The sequence below is a fragment of the Pseudophryne corroboree genome, chromosome 11 (assembly GCF_028390025.1).
Source record: "Pseudophryne corroboree isolate aPseCor3 chromosome 11, aPseCor3.hap2, whole genome shotgun sequence".
NCBI lineage: Eukaryota > Metazoa > Chordata > Amphibia > Anura > Myobatrachidae > Pseudophryne > Pseudophryne corroboree.
In genome coordinates this window covers 218,577,597-218,598,117 of record NC_086454.1, presented here as the reverse complement: position 1 = coordinate 218,598,117, position 20,521 = coordinate 218,577,597, and the positions used below count along the sequence as shown (strand labels likewise).

General features: G+C 44.8%; 1 protein-coding gene across 2 annotated transcripts in view; it reads right to left on the bottom strand.

Moving 5' to 3' along the window:
• SLC12A4 (solute carrier family 12 member 4) overlaps nucleotides 1–20,521 on the bottom strand; it is a 939,289-nt gene that overhangs the window by 684,015 nt on the left and 234,753 nt on the right. The window contains exon 3 of one of the 2 annotated variants that reach the window (XM_063945258.1): nucleotides 13,880–14,011. In XM_063945258.1, the coding sequence (XP_063801328.1) occupies nucleotides 13,880–14,011 (132 nt within the window). The remainder of the gene's footprint in view (nucleotides 1–13,879; nucleotides 14,012–20,521) is intronic. The other variant, XM_063945259.1, reaches the window with a different exon arrangement.

The window sequence follows — 20,521 nt, the reverse complement described above, 5'->3', positions numbered from 1 at the left end:
ATCTGTGCTCACTGCTTAATTGTGGGGACTGGGGAGCAGCTGTATTATATAGGAGGAGTACAGTGCAGAGTTCTGCTGACAGTGATCACCAGTATACGTTGTCTGCCTGAAAAACACTCCATATCTGTGCTCAGTGTGCTGCATATATCTGTGCTCACACTGCTTAATTGTGGGGACTGGGGAGCAGCTGTATTATATAGGAGGAGTACAGTGCAGAGTTCTGCTGACAGTGATCACCAGTATACGTTGTCTGCCTGAAAAACACTCCATATCTGTGCTCAGTGTGCTCCATACATCTGTGCTCACACTGCTTTATTGTGGACACTGGGGACCACCAGTATATTATATAGGAGGAGTACAGTGCAGAGTTTTGCTCACCAGTGACCACCAGTATATGTTGTCTGCCTGAAAAACACTCCATATCTGTGCTCAGTGTGCTGCATATATCTGTGCTCACACTGCTTAATTGTGGGGACTGGGGAGCAGCTGTATTATATAGGAGGAGTACAGTGCAGAGTTTTGCTGACAGTGACCACCAGTATACGTTGTCTGACTGAAAAACACTCCATATCTGTTCTCAGTGTGCTGCATATATCTGTGCTCACACTGCTTTATTGTGGGCACTGGGGACCACCAGTATATTATATAGGAGGAGTACAGTGCAGAGTTTTGCTGACCAGTGACCACCAGTATACGTTGTCTGCCTGAAAAATATTCCATATCTGTGCTCAGTGTGCTGCATATATCTGTGCTCACACTGCTTAATTGTGGGGACTGGGGAGCAGCTGTATTATTATAGGAGTACAGTGCAGAGTTTTGCGGACAGTGACCACCAGTATACGTTGTCTGCCTGAAAAACACTCCATATCTGTGCTCACTGTGCTGCATATTTCTGTGCTCACACTGCTTTATTGTGGGCACTGGGGACCACCAGTATATTATATAGGAGGAGTACAGTGCAGAGTTTTGCTGACCAGTGACCACCAGTATACGTTGTCTGCCTGAAAAACACTCCATATCTGTGCTCAGTGTGCTGCATATATCTGTGCTCACACTGCTTAATTGTGGGGACTGGGGAGCAGCTGTATTATATAGGAGGAGTACAGTGCAGAGTTTTCCTGACAGTGATCACCAGTATACGTTGTCTGCCTGAAAAACACTCCATATCTGTGCTCAGTGTGCTGCATATATCTGTGCTCACACTGCTTTATTGTGGGCACTGGGGACCACCAGTATATTATATAGGAGGAGTACATGGCAGAGTTTTGCTGACCAGTGACTACCAGTATACGTTGTCTGCAAGGTTTTATTGCTGCCCAGGGCTCCCCCCCTGTGCCCTGCACCCGTGTAGTGCCGTTGGTGTGTGGGAGCAATGGCGCGCAGCGCGACCGCTGCGTGGTACCTCCAAGACTGACGTCTTCTGCCTCCTTGCAAGGAAAAGAAAAAAGAAAGACTCTGTGTTGGGGCACACTTTGAAATTTGTAATTAATTTATTAAGACTTAGCTTTTACACTGAAGTCTTCTTTACCTCTGTTACTCACCCGGCTTCTCTGTTCTGGCTCTGTGAGGGGGGCGGCGGCACGGCTCCGGGAACGAGCAGCTAGGCTATACCAAGTGATCAGACCCTCTGGAGCTAATGGTGTCCAGTATCCTAAGAAGCAGAGCCTTTAACTCACAGAAGTAGGTCTGCTTCTCTCCCCTCAGTCCCACGAATCAGGGAGCCTGTTGCCAGCAGTGCTCCCTGAAAACAATAAACCTAACAGAAAGTCTTTTCTAGAGAAACTCTGTAGAGCTCCCCTAGTGTGTGTCCAGTCTCTCTGGGCACAGAATCTAACTGAGGTCTGGAGGAGGGACATAGAGGGAGGAGCCAGTTCACACCCATTTAAAGTCTTAAAGTGCCCATGTCTCCTGCGGATTCCGTCTATAGCCCATGGTCCTTTTGGAGTCCCCAGCATCCTCTAGGACGAAGGAGAAAAATGTTTACTCTTCTGCGCTTCTTTTTATGGGATTACGTGATCGCGAAATATTCACACACTAGCTAGCAAGTTTGATCTATGCATACCTGTATACAAATGTTCAGACCTTCTTTGGATTTTTGAATCATCTAACGAAGCAGCAGACAAACCCTTCCCCATGGACATCCAACAGCACCCTGCCTCAGCTGTCTTTTCAGTTCCAAATCATCCTACAGGTTGAGCCAGAACTGCTGCTCATCTATCAGGGCAGAGGGGAACACAGCCAGATATCATGCGCTGCAGACATACCAACACCACACAGCAGGTAGTCTGACGGCTGTACTCCTGGTCTCAGTGACTGGTTGAGATGGCACTATTCAAGCAATCTGCCATCAGGCACAGCAGATGTTGCCACAATATCTACCTTCTGGGGATACAGGCCCATTTCTCCATACTAGACAACCAGCCCTACTAGTGACTTGCAAGTCACAACCCTCCTGCTTAATTTAGGACTCGAATTGTCCAACATCAAAGATACAGGTAAACTGGAGACATCAGCCCTCATTATTTAGGCTGAGGGCTTTATTGCTACAGTACATTATATCTGTTATTTCAATATGTAACAATTGTATTCATTTTCAATATCAAAATGTGTTTTTTTACTTAAAGTATCCACAGTGTTAGACCTGATTATGATCACTGTTCAATTTTTATTAGTTTATATTCCTTATCTACTGTACCTCAGCGCTGATCCTTGTTTTAATAAAATAACAGCAGATATAAAGTCTTGTAATTATAGTAGAAAATAGTCAATAAAAATAAGAATTTACTCACCGGTAATTCTATTTCTCGTAGTCCGTAGTGGATGCTGGGTACTCCGTAAGGACTATGGGGTATAGACGGGCTCCGCAGGAGACTGGGCACTCTTAAAAGAAAGATTAGGTACTATATCTGGTGTGCACTGGCTCCTCCCTCTATGCCCCTCCTCCAGACCTCAGTTAGGGAAACTGTGCCCGAAAGAGCTGACATTACTAGGAAAGGATTTGGAATCCAGGGTAAGACTCATACCAGCCACACCGTACAACTCGTGATAACTATACCCAGTTAACAGTATGAACAATAACTGAGCCTCTCTCAACAGATGGCTCATACAATAACCCTTTAGTTAAGCAATAACTATACACATGTATTGCAGAGAGTCCGCACTTGGGACGGGCTCCCAGCATCCACTACGGACTACGAGAAATAGAATTACCGGTGAGTAAATTCTTATTTTCTCTGACGTCCTAGTGGATGCTGGGTACTCCGTGAGGACCATGGGGATTATACCAAAGCTCCCAAACGGGCGGGAGAGTGCGGATGACTCTGCAGCACCGAATGAGCAAACTCAAGGTCCTCCTCAGCCAGGGTATCAAACTTGTAGAATTTTGCAAAAGTGTTTGAACCCGACCAAGTAGCAGCTCGGCAAAGTTGTAAAGCCGAGACCCCTCGGGCAGCCGCCCAAGAAGAGCCCACCTTCCTCGTGGAATGGGCTTTAACTAATTTTGGATGCGGCAGTCCAGCCGCAGAATGTGCAAGCTGAATCGTGCTACAGATCCAGCGAGCAATAGTCTGCTTTGAAGCAGGAGCACCCAGCTTGTTGGGTGCATGCAGGATAAATAGCGAGTCAGTTTTTCTGACTCTAGCCGTCCTGGAAACATAAAGTTTCAGGGCCCGGACTACGTCAAGCAACTTGGAATCCTCCAAGTCCCTAGTAGCCGCAGGCACCACAATAGGTTGGTTCAAATGAAACTATGATACCACCTTAGGGAGAAAATGGGGACGAGTCCTCTATTCTGCCCTTTCCATATGGAAGATCAGATATGGGCTTTTACATGACAAAGCCGCCAATTCTGACACACGCCTAGTCCAAGCTAAGGCCAAAAGCATGACCACTTTCCACGTGAGATATTTTAGCTCCACAGTCTTAAGTGGCTCAAACCAGTGGGATTTTAGGAATACAACACACGTTAAGATCCCAAGGTGCCACTGGAGGCACAAAAGGGGCTGAATATGCAGCACCCCTGTAACAACATCCGAACTTCAGGCAGTGAAGCCAGTTCTTTTTGAGAGAAAAAGGGATAGGGCCGAAATCTTGGCCTTTACGGATCCTAATTTTAGGCCCATAGTCACTCCTGACTGTAGGAAGTGCAGGAATCGACCCCCCTGGAATTCCTCTGTAGGGCCTTCCCGGCCTCACACCAAGCAACCTATTTTCGCCATATACAGTGAAAAAGTCTTGCTGTCACGTCTTTCCTAGCCTTTATCAGCGTAGGAATAACTGCATCCGGAATGCCCTTTTCCGCTAGGATCCGGCGTTCAACCGCCATGCCGTCCAACGCAGCCGCGGTAAGTCTTGGATCAGACAGGGTCCCTGTTGCAACATGTCCTGACTGTGAGGCAGAGGCCATGGGTCCTCTGAGAGCATTTCTTGCAGTTCCGGGTACCGAGTCCTTCTTGGCCAATCCGGAGCAAAGAATATTGTTCACACTCCTCCGTTTATTACAATTCTCAGCCCTTGGGTCTGAGAGGAAGAGGAGGGAATATATAGACCGACTGGAACACCCACGGTGTTACTAGTGCGACCACAGCTATCGCCTGAGAGTCCTTTGACCCAGCCTAAAACCTTTTTTATCTTTTTATTGAGGTGGGACGCCATGTAGTCCACCTGAGGCAGTTTCCATCAATTTGCAAAACTGCGTGAAGACTTCCTAATGAAGTCACCACTTTCCCGGGTGGAGGTCGTGTCCACTCCCGGAATGAACACTGCTGACAGTGCGCTTACTTGATTCTCCGCCCAGCGAAGAATTCTAGTGGCTTCTACCCTCGCCACCCTGCTCCTTGTGCCGCTCTGGCGGTTTACATGAGCCCCTGCGGTCTGACTGGATCAGAACCGGTTGGTCGCGAAGCAGGAACTCCGCTTGACTTAGGGCGTTGTATATGGCCCTTAGTTCCAGGATATTGATGTGAAGGCAAGTCTGTTGGCTTGACCACAACCTTGGAATTTTCTTCCCTGTGTAACTGCGCCCCACCCTCGGAGGCTTGCATCCGTGGTCACCAGGACCCAGTCCTGAATGCCGAATCTGCGGCCCTCGAGAAGGTGAGCACTCCGCAGCCACCACAGGAGAGACACCCTGGCCCTGGGGGATAGGGTGATTAACCGATGCATCTGAAGATGTGATCCGGACCACTTGTCCAGTAAGTTCCATTGTCCTTGCATGGAACCAGCCGAAGGGGATGGCCTCGTATGATGCCATCATCCTTCCCAGGACTCGAGTGCAGTGATGCACTGACACCTGTTTTGGTTTTCAATGGATTCCTGACCAGTGTCATGAGCTCCTGAACTCTCTCTATCGGGAGATAAACCCTCTTCTGGTCTGTGTCTAGGATCATGCCTAGTAGAGGCAGATGAGCTGTAGGAACCAACTGCGACTTCGGAATATATAGAATCCAGTCGTGTTGCCGTTTCACTTCCAGAGAAGGTGATACACTGTCCAGCAACTGCTCTCTTGATCTCGCTTTTATGAGATCATCCAAGTATGTGATAATAGTGACACCTTGCTTCCGCAGGAGCACCATCATATCCACCATTACCTTGGTGAAATTGGTAATGACAATCCCGTACCGCAATTCTGAGGTACGCCTGATGAGGTGGATAAATGGGGACACGAAGGTATGCATCCCTTATGTCCAGATTAATTTCAGGCTTGCAATGACCGCTCTTAGCGATTCCATCTTGAAACTGAACCTTTTCAGGTATATGTTCAGGGATTTTAATACAATATGGGTCTAACCGAACCGTCTGGTTTCGGGATTATAACATGGTCGAATAATAATACCCTCTTGTTGAATGAGGGGACCCTTGACCACCACCTGTTGAAGATACAATTTACGAATTGCAGTTAACACTGGCTCCCTCTCTTGGGGGGAAGCCCGCCGGGTCCTCGGTGAGGAGGCATCTTCTCACAGTCCAGCCTGTATCCCTGCGATACAATTTCTATTGCCCAGGGATCTAACAGGGAGTGAACCCACTTGTGGCTGAACTTACGAAGGCGTGTCCCCACCGGGCCTAGCTCCGCCTGTGGAGCCCCAGCGACATGCGGTGGATTTTTGTAGAGGCCGGGGAGGACTTCTGTTCCTGGGGACTAGCTGTGTTGTACAGCTTCTTTCCTCTGCCCCCGGCTCTGACAAGAAAGGACGCACCTCAGACTTTCTTGTTTCTTTATTCGAAAAGCTGCATTTAATAATGTCGTGCTTTCCTAGGCTGTGCAGGAATATAAGGCAAAATATCAGAATTACCAGCTATAGCTGTGGAGACCAGGCCAGAGAACCTTTCTCCACACAATCCTCAGCCTTCCATATGCCTCTTAAGTCGGCATCATCTGTCCAATGTATATTCTACAGGACACGTCAAGCAGAAATCGACATAGCTTTTGTCTCTAGGACCCAGTATACTCATGTCCCTTTGGGCATGCTTTATAATTATATATCTAGCACTTAAGACAGCATCTTAAAATATTTATATGCATACTAGGGTCTCAATCTCTGCTGATAAGGTACCTGTCCACGCTGCCACAGCGCTATAAACCCATGCCGACACAATCGCCGGTCTGGGTAGTATACTAGAATGTGCACACTATCTGCAGGATCCCTGAGAATAGCTAGTGCAAACAGGACACCCAAGGGGAAGATTCTCAACACATCCTGGCCCTAGTGGGGAAAGGATACAGCCTGAGAATTCTCTTGTGGGAAGCTGCCGTCTCTTGTCTGGAGATTCCCGCTCTTTTTCCTCATGAGAGGAGGGAAATTTACCTCAGCATTCTTCCCCTTAACATATGTAATCTCGTGTCAGGGACAGATGAGTCATCAGTGATATGCAAATCATCTTTTATTCCAATGATCATATATTGAATATCTTTTAGCCCTCTTGGCTGTAACTTTGCATTATCGTAGTCGACAGTGGAGTTAAACTCCGTGTCGATACTTTGTTATTTTGGATAGTGAACATAGAGAGACTCTGAAGTACTCTGTGACATAGGGACAGACCAGGGTAGATTTCCTTTCTGTTCCCTAACCTTTTGTGCAATAATTTTATCCAAACAGGTGTCGGCGTTGTCGACGGAGACACCCTCCCACACACATATCCGCTCTATCACCTCCTTAGAGGAGCCTTTTACCTCAGACATGTCGACACACGCATACCGACACACCACACACACAGGGGATGCTCTATTTGAAGACCGTTCCCCCACCAGGCCCTTTGGAGAGACAGAGAGAGAGTATGCCAGCACACACCACAGCGCTATATAATACAGGGATGTACACTATACTGAGTGATTTTTCCCCTATAGCAGCTTATATACACAGTTTTGCGCCTAAATTTATGTGCCCCCCCTCTCTTTTTTACCCTTTGTGTACCAGGATACTGCAGGGGAGAGCCTGGGGAGCTTCCTTCCAGCTGAGCTGTGAAGAGAAAATGGCGCCGGTGTGCTGAGGAAGAAGGCCCGGCCCCCACAGCGGCGAGCTTCTGTCCTTTTATGTACTTTAATGGCGGGGGTTAATGCACATATACAGTTTATCAGACTGTATTATGTGCTTTTCGCCAAGTAAGGTAATCTAATTGCTGCCCAGGGCGCCCCCCAGCGCCCTGCACCCATCAGTGACCGGAGTGTGTGGTGTGTTAAGGGAGCAATGGCGCACAGCTGTAGTGCTGTGCGCTACCTTAATGAAGACCGGAGTCTTCAGCTGCCGATTTTCAACTTCTCTTCGTTCTTCTGGCTCTGCAAGGGGGACGGCGGCGCGGCTCCGGGACCGGACGACCGAGGACTGGGCCTGTGTTCGATTCCTCTGGAGCTAATGGTGTCCAGTAGCCTTAGAAGCCCAAGCTAGCTGCAAGCAGGTAGGTTCGCTTCTCTCCCCTCAGTCCCACGTAGCAGTGAGTCTGTTGCCAGCAGATCTCACTGAAAATAAAAAACCTAACAAATACTTTCTTTTCTAGGAAGCTCAGGAGAGCCCCTAGGGTGCATCCAGCTCTGGCCGGGCACAGATACTAACTGAGGTCTGGAGGAGGGGCATAGAGGGAGGAGCCAGTGCACACCAGATATAGTACCTAATCTTTCTTTTAAGAGTGCCCAGTCTCCTGCGGAGCCTGTCTATACCCCCATGGTCCTTACGGAGTACCCAGCATCCACTAGGACGTCAGAGAAATAAGCATTAAATAGCCAGCAGATTTAAATTACTTAAAAAAAATATAAGAAACTTAAACATCCTAAGAATAACTATACCGATGTGTCCAAATACACCTATATTGAAATGGCGCCAAATAGCCTGGTTTAGTGTGCTATGGACTTGCAACTTGGCAGCGCCAAAACACTAATCCCATTTACCTAAAAAACTGAGGAAAAAGCAACAAAATATAGGAAAAAGTGCTAAGTACTGTAGTCACGCCATACAGCAGAAAAAGGTTTATGAGGACACATTTGTAGGTCTATTATGTGAGAAAATTCTATATTGATGTTGTATAGAATTGACATTTTGCAGGCCAGGTAAGATACAGTATTTTGCTTGAAATTTTTCTGTTTCATTGATTATTTTTGGTTGAACAAGATATAGGTGCATCAAGTTCAACCTTCATGACATTACTTCTATGTTTTTGTTTTTTTCAAAAGTTTATTTTATTTGAAGCATGACAAATTTTCAATCAATATGTATTTGTGTATATCCAGTTTAACATGCATCATAAACATTTATGAATTGTACAATAAAAGCAATCCAACAACCTTTACCAATTTGTTGTCTAGTTCACTATGCAGATTGTACACATCATAGAGAAGTAAAAAAAAAAAAATAAGAGTCTACATATACATGTAATACAAAACAAGGTGAGCCCAGATCCATACTTCTATGTTTTTTTTTAAACTACTGACTATGTAAAACAAATGATCAGTGGTACTGAAACTAATACTGAGAATCTACCAGTTGTCCAGGAATTCGAGATTAACATGCAGTGTTAAAACATGGTAATTTATAAATACCAGACCATTACTGGTCCACATATCCTAAATCACAATATATATACTTTTGACTCTGTAGCCAATATACAGTTAACATACCCTAGCAGAATTTGTGATTTTCTGGACATTTGTCAGAGAATATGAATGATAACTCACAAACTTTTCTTTCACTCATGGTTAGTGGTTGGGTGAAGCCATTTATTGTCAAACAACTGTGTTTACTCTTTTTAAATCATAATGACAACAGAAACTACCAAAATGACCCTGATCAAAAGTTTACATATCCCAGTTCTTAATACCCTGTATTGCCCCCTTTAACATCACTGACAGCTTGAAGTCTTTTGTGGTAGTTGTGGATGAGGCTCTTTATTTTTTCAGATGGTAAAGCTGCCCATTCTTCTTGGCAAAAAGCCTCCAGTTCCTGTAAATTCTTGGGCTGTCTTGCATGAACTGCACGTTTGAGATCTCCCCAGAGTGGCTCAATGATATTGAGGTCAGGAGACTGAGATGGCCACTCCAGAACCTTCACTTTATTCTGCTGAAGCCAATGACAAGTCAACTTGGCCTTGTGTTTTGGATCATTGTCATGTTGGAACGTCCAAGTACGTCCCATGCGCAGCTTCCGGGCTGATGAGTGCAAATTTTCCTCCAGTATTTTCTGATAACATGCTGCATTCATCTTGCCATCAATTTTGACCAAGTTTCCAGTGCCTTTGTAGCTCACACATTCCCAAAACATCAGCGATCCACCTCCGTGTTTCACGGTAGGAATGGTGTACCTTTCATCATAGGCCTTGTTGACTCCACTCCAAATGTAACATTTATGGTTGTGGCCAAAAGGTTCAATTTTGGTCTCATCACTCCAAATGACTTTGTTCCAGAAGTTTTGAGGCTTGTCTCTGTGCTGTTTGGAGTATTGTAAGCGGGATGCTTTGTGGCATTTGCGTAGTAATGGCTTTCTTCTGGCGACTCGACCATGCAGCCCATTTTTCTTCAAATGCCTCCTTATTGTGCATATTGAAACAACCACACCACTTTTTTTCAGAGAGTCCTGTATTTCAGGTGAAGTTATTTGTGGATTTTTCTTCATTCTGAACAATTTTCCTGGCATTTGTGGCTGAAATTTTCGTTGGTCTACCTGACCGTGATTTGGTTTCCACAGAATCCCTCATTTTCCAGTTCTTAATTAGAGTTTGAACACTGCTGATTGGCATTCTCAATTGCTTGGATATCTTTTTAAATCCCTTTCCTGTTTTATACAGTTCAATTACCTTTTCCCGCAGATCCTTTGACAATACTTTTACTTTCTCCATAACTCAGAATCTAGACACGTCAGTGCAGCACTGGATGAAAGATGCAAGGGTCTTTCAGGAGTCCAGAAACTCACTGACCTTTTATACACACACACACTGATTACAAGAAAACAGATCACAGGTGAGGATGGTTACCTTTAGTAGCCATTCAAACCCATTTGTGTAAACTTGTGTGCATGTTATCAGGCCAAAATCTCCAGGATATGTAAACTTTTGATCAGGGTCATTTAGGTAGTTTCTGTTGTCATTATGATTTAAAAAGAGTAAACACAGTTGTTTGACAATAAATGGCTTCATCCAACCAATAACCATGACTGAAAGAAAAGTTTGTGAGTTATCATTCATATTCTCTGACAAATGGCCAGAAAAATAGGATTTTTGTTACCTACCGGTAAATCCTTATCTCGTAGTCCGTAGAGGATGCTGGGGTCCATATCAGTACCATGGGGTATAGACGGGTCCACCAGGAGCCATTGGCACTTTAAGAGTTTAATAGTGTGGGCTGGCTCCTCCCTCTATGTCCCTCCTAACAGACTCAGTCTAGAAACTGTGCTTGAGGAGACAACATACTTCGAGAGAAGGAATTACACAGATAGTGGCGAAATTCATACCAGCTCACACAACATGCAAATCCGGCCAACATGCCGGAACAACTCAGCAACAGCTGAAACAGTAAATAACACAGAACTTTCCTAGGAACCAGGTAGCACTGAACTATAAAAAACAACGCAGGAAAACGAAGCGCTGGGCGGGCGCCAAGCATCCTCTATGGCCTACGAGAAAAGGATTTACCGGTAGGTAACCAAAATCCTATTATTTCTTACGTCCTATAGGATGCTGGGGTCCATATCAGTAACATGGGGATGTACCAAGCTCCCAGTACGGGAGGGAGGGCGCAGAAGCTCCTGCAACACTGCTTGACCAAACTTGGTCATCAGAGGCCAATGTATCGAACCTGTAAAACTTGGCAAACGTGTTCGACCCAGACCAAGTAGCTGCTTGGCAGAGTTGTACCGCTGAGACACCCCGGGCAGCCGCCCAGGAAGAGCCCACTTTACGAGTAGAGTGGGCCTTTATGGATTTCGGACACGGCAATCCTGCCGAGTAATAGGCACGCTGGATAGTGAACCTGATCCAGCGGGAAATCGACTGCTTAAAAGCAGGACATCCAATTTTCTTTGGATCATAAAGGACATTTGGACAGCCTGGAGACCGAGGCGTCTACGATCGGCGGGGACTCCCATCTCTTCCTATCTTCCTCTGGGAAGGGAAAAGCCACCGAGACCCTCTTGGGAATTTGGAATTTCTTCTCCGGAGTTTCCCAGGCCTTTCCAAAGATAGCATTAAATTCTTTGGATGCCGGGAAAGTGAGGGGGGGGCTTCTTAATATCTGTGAAGAAGGCCTCCTCCACCTGTTCCGGAGCTGTGTCCGAAATGTGTAAAACATCCCTAACAGCCTCAATCATCAACTGCACCCCCTTGGCAAGTGATGCTGTCCCCCTCAACACATCCCCGTCACCGTCTGCAGCATCAGAGTCGGTGTCCGTGTCCGTGTCATCCTGCTAAATTGCAAGTGCACGTTTGTGAGAATGTACCGCAGGGGACCCCAAGGATGCAGTATCACACCATACAACAATAGAGGACTGGAGGACCTGAGTGGCATGCTCAGTCCTAGCAACTCTATCAGAAATCTGAGAAATAGTCCCCCTCAGAGAGACTAACCATTCTGGCTCTCTAGCTGGGATCTGTGCTAAGACAGTGCAATCCTGATTACATGGAATGGAGTCTTCCTGGGAAGACAAATCCTCTGCAGCATATGAAACAATGCCCCTAGACATGTTGCACACACACTCAAACACCCCACAAACACACAGGGTATTATGAAAACAGAGTTTCCCCCCCAAGAATGGCAGAGAAACACAGAGATTGGAGCCAACCCTCACACAGCGCTATCAAAGGTATAGGAAGTCCCTAACCAGCGCTGACCGTGTCCCTTAATGGGTGGCACAGCCAGTATATACAGCCCCCCCTTCTACAAGCCCCTTGGTACCGTACAGATAGCTGGAGATTGCTCTGGAGGGACCTGGTTCCACTTGTAGTAAGTGCAGGCAGGAGAAAATAGCGCTGAACGCTGCTGGGTCCGCTCTGAGGAGAAGCTCCGCCCCCTCAATGGTGCTGTCTTCCCGCTCACCAAAAGATTATACTGGCCGGAGGAGTTGCGCTGTCCTGGATCCGCAGACCCCGACAGACTTCAGTGGACAGTGTAGGGTCCGGCGCTGGCCCAGGGCGCCACTCCCAGCGCCGCACCACCGCTGAGACATCACGGAGCGCAGGCGAGACCGCACTCCATACCCTAAGGCCGCCTTCTTCACACTGTGCCCCCGCTTGCAAGGGGGGGCAGTGACTCACTCGCCATCTTCAGCTCCCGAGGGGGTGGCGGCCGGCTGCCGGGGCGAGCGTTTCCCTGCGGCAGGGCGCGATCAGACCCCTCTGAAGCCTAACGTTCAGTCAGCGGGAGCAGTGACTCAAGACCCCGCAGGGCGGACTCGCTGCAGGAAGGCTGTCGCCAGCAGCCTCCCTGTAAAACTAAAAACTCTGAAAAGAAAGAAAATAAACTTTTTCTAAAGAAGCTCTGTAGAGCTCCCCTAGCTGTGACCGGCTCCTACGGGCACATTTTCTAAACTGAGTCTGGTAGGAGGGGCATAGAGGGAGGAGCCAGCCCACACGATTAAACTCTTAAAGTGCCAATGGCTCCTGGTGGACCCGTCTATACCCCATGGTACTGATATGGACCCCAGCATCCTCTAGGACGTATGAGAAATCACAAATTCTGCTAGGGTATGTAAACTTAAGAGCACAACTGTATGTAGCTAAATATTCTAACTGTGCATTTACAGGTCGAAATTGATTGGCTCAATTTTGACTACCTCTCACACTACACTCAAACCACTCTTGGCCAACTGTAAGGCTGGGTACACACTTGCCGTTGTGCACCCGATATATCGTCCAAACCAGCGGATCGGACGATATATCGTATACATCAGAAAGTGTGTATACCCTATATTGTTAACAATGCGTGCTCTCGCGGGTCATTAACGAGGTACAATATCTTTAGTTTTCAACTTGAAATCTAAAGATATTGTACAAGACAGCATGCACCTGGATGTGGGTGCATGGCATCACTGACGAGACGCAAACAATATCGTTCAGTGTGTATGAATTATATTGTTTGTGGTGGATCTTGCACTATGTCAGGGACATTGGCAAGTGTGTACCCAGCCTGGGATAAGTATCTTGTGCAGATTCCATCCCCTTCTGCTTTTCTTCAGAAAATTGTACACAGTAAGAAAACAGATGATGATATTGTGGTTAGAAATATTAATATAAATATTAATATGTAATAATAAGTTTCAAAAAATGTGAAAATACAGTATAATAAAATTGTTATGCATCAAATTTTTCTATTTTTCGGTCTAGTAAAAATGTGGCATCTTAAAAGTTCAATATTTGACTTTTACTTGCAAACTTGGACCAAGCATTCATTTATCAAAACCATTACCTTAGATACCTTTTTATGTGCTCCCTCTGCGCTTTCAGCCTCATCATGCTCCTTCACTCCCTGTGTCAGATTGGTATAGCTCACCAGGCGACTGAGAAGTGAAGAGACTTTAGGTCGGATATCCAGTTCCTCCTTAACATACAACACCAAAAGACCAGAGTCACCAAGAGAACAAATAGAATTTTTTCTTCAGTTTATGACGCATTTAACATAATTTATTTACCTTATTCTTTAACACTCAAATTAAATCTACCAAAAGAATGAGAGGGAAGATGACATTATATAAATTCATTTTTCCAACATACGCTATATTTACTAATTCAAGATAGTCAGTCAAGCACCAAACTGCAAGAGTTCAAGACACCAATAAAAATAGGGTTAAATATCTCTTAAGGGGGTACACACGGAGCGATAATCTAAGCAATCTGACTAGATTGCTTAGATTTTCAGCAAGATCGCTCCGTGTGTAGCCCTAACAGCGATAGCGATGCGCAGCCCCGCGCATCGCTATCGCTGGTGCTAGATCTAGTGGGTCGCTCACTTCACCCGCTGGGTGAAATGAGTGCCCCCCCCCCCCTGTCTCCCCCCGCACGCTCAGCACAGATCGCGCTGTGCTGAGCACCGGGAGAGATGTGTGCTGAGCGGTTCTCTCAGCACACATCTCTCCAGCATCGGGCCGTGAGTACTGGTCTTTATTCACTGAATCTTCAATTGTGTGGGTCAGGAGGCAGGCACATCTAGCAGACCAAACAATTCATCGACCTAGACACTGTGGACCTAAGTGTGGTCGACCTTGCATACCACACCCGTTGAATAGATACATAAGAGAAACATTGTGTCTGCTTGTGATTTATTGAGTCTGCTTGTAATATATAATATTTTCAATGCTGCAAAATAGTTGTATTTAGAGCATACAAATCAATTTGACTTACCTTTTTTAACCCACTGTGAAAGAGGTGGTCAAATATTCAATCACATTCTGCATGGTGGTTGTGGTATGCAAGGTCGACCACAATTAGGTCGACCACTATTGGTCGACAGTAGTAGGTTGACAGAGGACTCTAGGTAGACATGAGTTTTTTCACTTTTTTTGGTGTTGTTTTCTCCGTACAGTGACCGGGAACCCCAATTAGTGCACTGTGTCCCCTCGCATGGCTTGCTTCACTCGCAATGCTTCGGGCAAGGTTACCGTTCTCAATTGTAGTTCACGTGGATGGTAAAGTAGGAAAAAGTTTTAAAAAATGAAATAAAAAGTGAAAAACTAATTTCGACCTTTTTTCATGTCGACCTAGAGTCCCTGTCGACCTAAAAACCATGTCGACCTATAGTGGTCAACCTAGACATTGTCGACCTAAGTGTGGTCGACCTAGAGACCTGATACCCTTTTCAACATAACCAGGCACCTGAGCATGCACACTGGTAGTTGCAAGAATGCATGCAGAGACAAAGCGGCAGGGTACTACAGTTACCAGATGCCTGCTGTAAGAGAAGCATCCTGAAGACAAAGCCACACATGACCCTGAGAAAACCCCTTACAGGGTGAAACGTGTAGGTTTAACCAACCCTTAACACATATACACCAGGAAACAGCTGGACACCGCTGTATACCCAGAACAGCTGCCGTGTCCTCCCCCACCCTGGGAACAGTCAGTCATTGGAGCCAAACACCATGGAGCTTTGGGGGAGATGTGGTTTTTGAATAAGAAAACAACAAAACTCACTTAGCTGAGGAAGAAGGTTTGAGCTGCCACAGGAGAAAATAACACACCGCTAAGGTATCTTATGCATAAAAACTCATGTTTTTACCACACTGTTTCAAGACTTCAAGGACTGCCACACTGCATGCTTACATAAACACTCAGCAGCTGCTGCAACCCTGTACAGCTTCTGGCACCTGTCCACCTTCTGAATTTTAAAATAGCGCCATACAGTAAGAATACGCAAGTCTGTTTTATAAGAAATGTTATTTGAATTTTTCATGTTTTATATTTCTCACCCAATTTTTTTATATGAATTATTACATACATTGCATTTTTCCTTGATTTTAATGCAGTTTTTGGTTAATTTTTTGGTTTAAATATTTAGACTCAGAAATGTATGTGTTTATTTAGCTTTTTTTTTTTTTTAGGGATGGCAGAGGGTAGCACAACAGGGATGAGAGAATACACGTAGACAAAAAAAAAGTGCTAGGGGGGAGGGGAGGTAGAGAAGAGCATCCCATGGACACATTTCGGTACATAAAATCACAGAGAAAATATCAATGAGGAATCAGATAAAACATTGGTTACGACAGTTGTTTCAGGTAATACCAACTAGTAGATTCAAAGATCTTCTGTATTCTCAATTGCTCCACATGAGGAAGATGTTCAATATATATTTCCCACTTATTATAAAAACGGATCACTCCCCTTTCAATATCAGGAAATGAACAATGTCGTTCATAATATAAAACCTGCAGAATCTACTGTTTGACTTCTAAAAGCATTAGGGGGGGCAGATGAAATCCAATGATTCAGTAGGACTTTTTTCGCCAGTGTGAGAATAACAATAATTACAGGTCTAATATGCTTCGAGTTGGGTCCAAGATCCCAACCTGCAAAATTAAGTAGCAAACAAGGCCCAATTGTAGAGAGAAGACAGTATTAATGAATAGTACAACCTTATTCCAAAAACGTAGCACCTTTCCACAACTCCAAAAATTGTGGAAAAAGGTAGCAAATTGTGAATGGCATTTAGGGCATTGACCTGATTCATTAGGAACCATATATTTCCTCTGGGATTGGGAAATGAAGGCTCTATTTACTACTTTAAGATGCACCTCCTGTAGAACTGCTGAGGTAAGAAATTTTATGGAGGTCGCTATCGGGGAGAGTAAATCCTCTTGAGACTGAATCAAAGGTATGTCAGAAGACAAGGCATCTATTGTGCGTGCCCAAGCTTTATAAGCAGTGGGTGCAATTAGGTAAGTATACAGGTACCTCAATGTGTATGGTTTAGATCAGGGGTGGCTAACCAGAGACAAAGAGCCAACAAATCTTGTTAGGTACGTCAAAGAGCCGACATCAAGCCGAAGGCGCATGTACAAAAATGGGCTGTGACCTTGTGCCTGCTAGGCCACACCCCTGGTATAAAATACAATGAAAATGCCAGATCCATATAAAATACATTTTAAAAGCCAGAATGAACGTAAAATACAATGAAAAAACGAGTTTTATGGTAAGAACTTACCCTTGTTAAAACTCTTTCTGCGAGGTACACTGGGCTCCACAAGTCTGGACAATGGGGTGTAGAGTAGGATCTTGATCCGAGGCACCAACAGGCTCAAAGCTTTGACTGTTCCCAGAATGCACAGCGTCGCCTCCTATATCACCCCACATCCCAGCACAGGAGCTCAGTTTAGTTAACCAGCCCAATGCAGTAGCAGGAAAAGAGACGACAACGGTTAGTAGCCACATACACCACACTCTCACGACAAGAAAAGTGTCAGCGGCTAATGCCATATCAACCCAAAGAAGCTAAGTGCGTCAGGGTGGGTGCTTTGTGGAGCCCAGGGTACCTCGCAGAAAGAGTTTTAACAAGGGTAAGTTCTTACCATAAAACTCGTTTTCTGCTGCGGGGTACACTGGGCTCCACAAGTCTGGACAATGGGGATGTCCTAAAGCAGTTCCTTATGGGAAGGGACGCACTGTAGCGGGAACAAGAACCCGGCGTCCAAAGGAAGCATCCTGGGAAGCGGCAGTATCGAAGGCATAGAACCTTATGAACGTGTTCCCGGAGGACCACGTAGCCGCCTTGCACAATTGATCAAAGGTCGCACCACGTTGGGCCACCCAAGAAGGTCCAACAGGACGAGTAGAATGGGCCGTAATGTGAACAGGAGCTGACAGACCAGCCTTCACATAAGCATGCGCAATCACCATTCTAATCCACCTGGCCAGGGTCTGCTTGTGAGCAGGCCAGCCACGTTTGTGAAATCCAAACAAAACAAAGAGAGAATCAGACTTTCGAATAGAAGCAGTTATCTTCACATAGATACGGAGAGCCCGTACCACATCCAAAGACCGCTCTTTGGGAAACAAATCAGGAGAGACAAAAGCTGGAACTACAACCTCCTGATTAAGGTGGAACGAAGAAACCACCTTAGGTAAATATCCTGGACGAGTCCTAAGAACCGCCCGGTCATGGTGAAAAATCAGATATGGGGAACTACAAGACAAGGCACCTAAATCCGACACTCTTCTAGCTGAGGCAATAGCCAGTGATAAAGATGGAAACCATCTTTGTTCATAGACTCCATATTGCTAAGCTGTTTATAATTGTTTATCATATCAGAGTTGATATAGGAAAGAACTGCAAGGCGTTGCACTTTGAGTTTACTATATTGAAACCTTCTTATGATCTATTTTTATTACTTTTCTGAGTAAAATGTAAATGTCAGCAGCTAGACATATATGCTTCACAGGTGTCCAGTGGTTTGCGGTAAGGGAGGTGTGAAAAACATAATTAGACATAGCATGTCTCACTGTTAGCAAAATTCCCCTAACTAACCCATTTAAAAGCACATACAGTATAAAAAAATATAGGCGTTGGCAAATATATTACGTATAAGATAGGAGTTTTATTAGCCAATAGGATTGAGCTTCGTGTCAGGAATCGACGACACAATATGTTAATTTGTATCACTTTATAATGTACTGCTGGTAGGAAATAAAGCTCTCTCTCTGCTCTATTACTTTCCACTTAATACACGTGTGGCTAGTTATTACAAAGGTTATTTTGTTGACTGGTCACTGGCTGCAGCCGTGTATGAACCTGATGTTGACTGACTGAATGCGTGCTTGAACTTGGTTAAGCAAAGGGTGCCCTTTCCTGGGGATCCCTTTATCACCAGCAAGAACACTACCTTAAGGGAAAGCCACTTAAGGTCAGCTGAACCAAGAGGTTCAAATGGAGGCTCCTGCAACGCCTCCAAAACCACCGACAAGTCCCAAGGAGCCACAGGCGGGACATAGGGAGGTTGGATACGCAACACACCCTGAGTGAAAGTATGAACATCAGGTAAAGTCGCAATTTTTCTCTGAAACCACACGACAAGGCAGAAATATGAACCTAGAGGGAGGCTAGACGCAGGCCTAAATCTAGGCCCAATGCAAAAACCACAAATTGAGGGCGCTGTCTAAAATATAAATCATCTATAAACCTCCCATAGAGGACCAAGCTCGCACCGAACCCGCCACCCCAAATGAGGCGCTCCTCAAAGAGTCCCATATAGAGGTTGGCGAAGCTCGGCGCGAACCTGGTCCCCATGGCGGTCCCATGTGTCTGTAAATAATATTTTGTGTCAAACAAAAAATAATTGTGAGTTAATATAAATTTAATTGATGTTAAAATGAACTCCCGTGATAAATCAGAACGTGCTGTATCTTGCTTCAAATAATAATCTACTGCAGACAGTCCAGTGGAGTGCGGGATATTCGTATATAATGCCTCAACATCACAGGTGAGGAGTTTGTACGTACTCTTCCATTCAACACTTTCCAATTTTTGTAGGAAGTGTGTAGTATCCTTAATGTAGGATTTCAAGGATATCACATGCCTCTGTATTTGAGTATCTATATAGGCTGACAGGTTAGATGTCATTGAGTTTATACCCGAAATTATCGGGCGTCCTGGTGGATGTTCTAAGCATTTATGGATTTTTGGCAAATGGTAGTAAATCGGTGTAACTGGATATTGATTGAAAAGAAATTGCCATTCTTCTTTGGATATAACATCCTTTTCTAATGCTTTATCTAACAAATCTTTTATTTCTTTTTGAAATTGCAGAGTCGGGTTGGAACCCAGTTTCTTATAATACCTTTCATTATTTAATTGTCTCAATGCTTCTTCTAGATAGTCTTGTAAGTTTTGGATAACAAGCCCCCCCCCCCCCCTTTGTCTGCTTGCTTAATAATTAGCTCTCTGTCCCCCATTAGTCTCTTTAGTGCCTGTCTTTCTTTCTTTGATAAATTATCCTTACTTTTAAATGAAACCGGATTTTGACACATGTTTCTAAAATCTTCTAATGTTGATGAGTAGAAACTTTCAACAAAAGGTCCTTGATATTGCAGGGGGTAATAACTATTAAAAGATCCGTTTCTAACAGCACTGTGAATATTATCATCTACCAGCGGGAGGATACAAGTATTTAAATACCACTGCGTGTGGAATTTTAATCCTCTGGATAAGTCTGGACATATACTTCACAGGAGGCTGGATCCAAAAGAATATCTCACTGTGATACAATTGTTTCAGATGGTATGATCAGTTTATATGTATCCATAAGTAGAAATATTGCATATGGCTGTGCCAGCAGTCAATTTCCAATGTATATTATATATATTTTTATTTCATTTTATTTCAATTGATACATTTGAGGAAAAGTAGTTGAATGGTACATTGTTTTTTATGTATAATTATAAGGTTTAAATATATCAATAAATCTCTTTTTTTGAGGGCTGCAGTCTATATTGGTGCCAATTAATTGTGACAACCGATTCATATTCCAGTATAGCGCTTTTTATATATTTTTTGTATAGTTTTCTAAATCTAGGCCCTGCTGTAGAAAAGCCAAAAGTTTGGCTGTACTAAACTTGGAAGCGT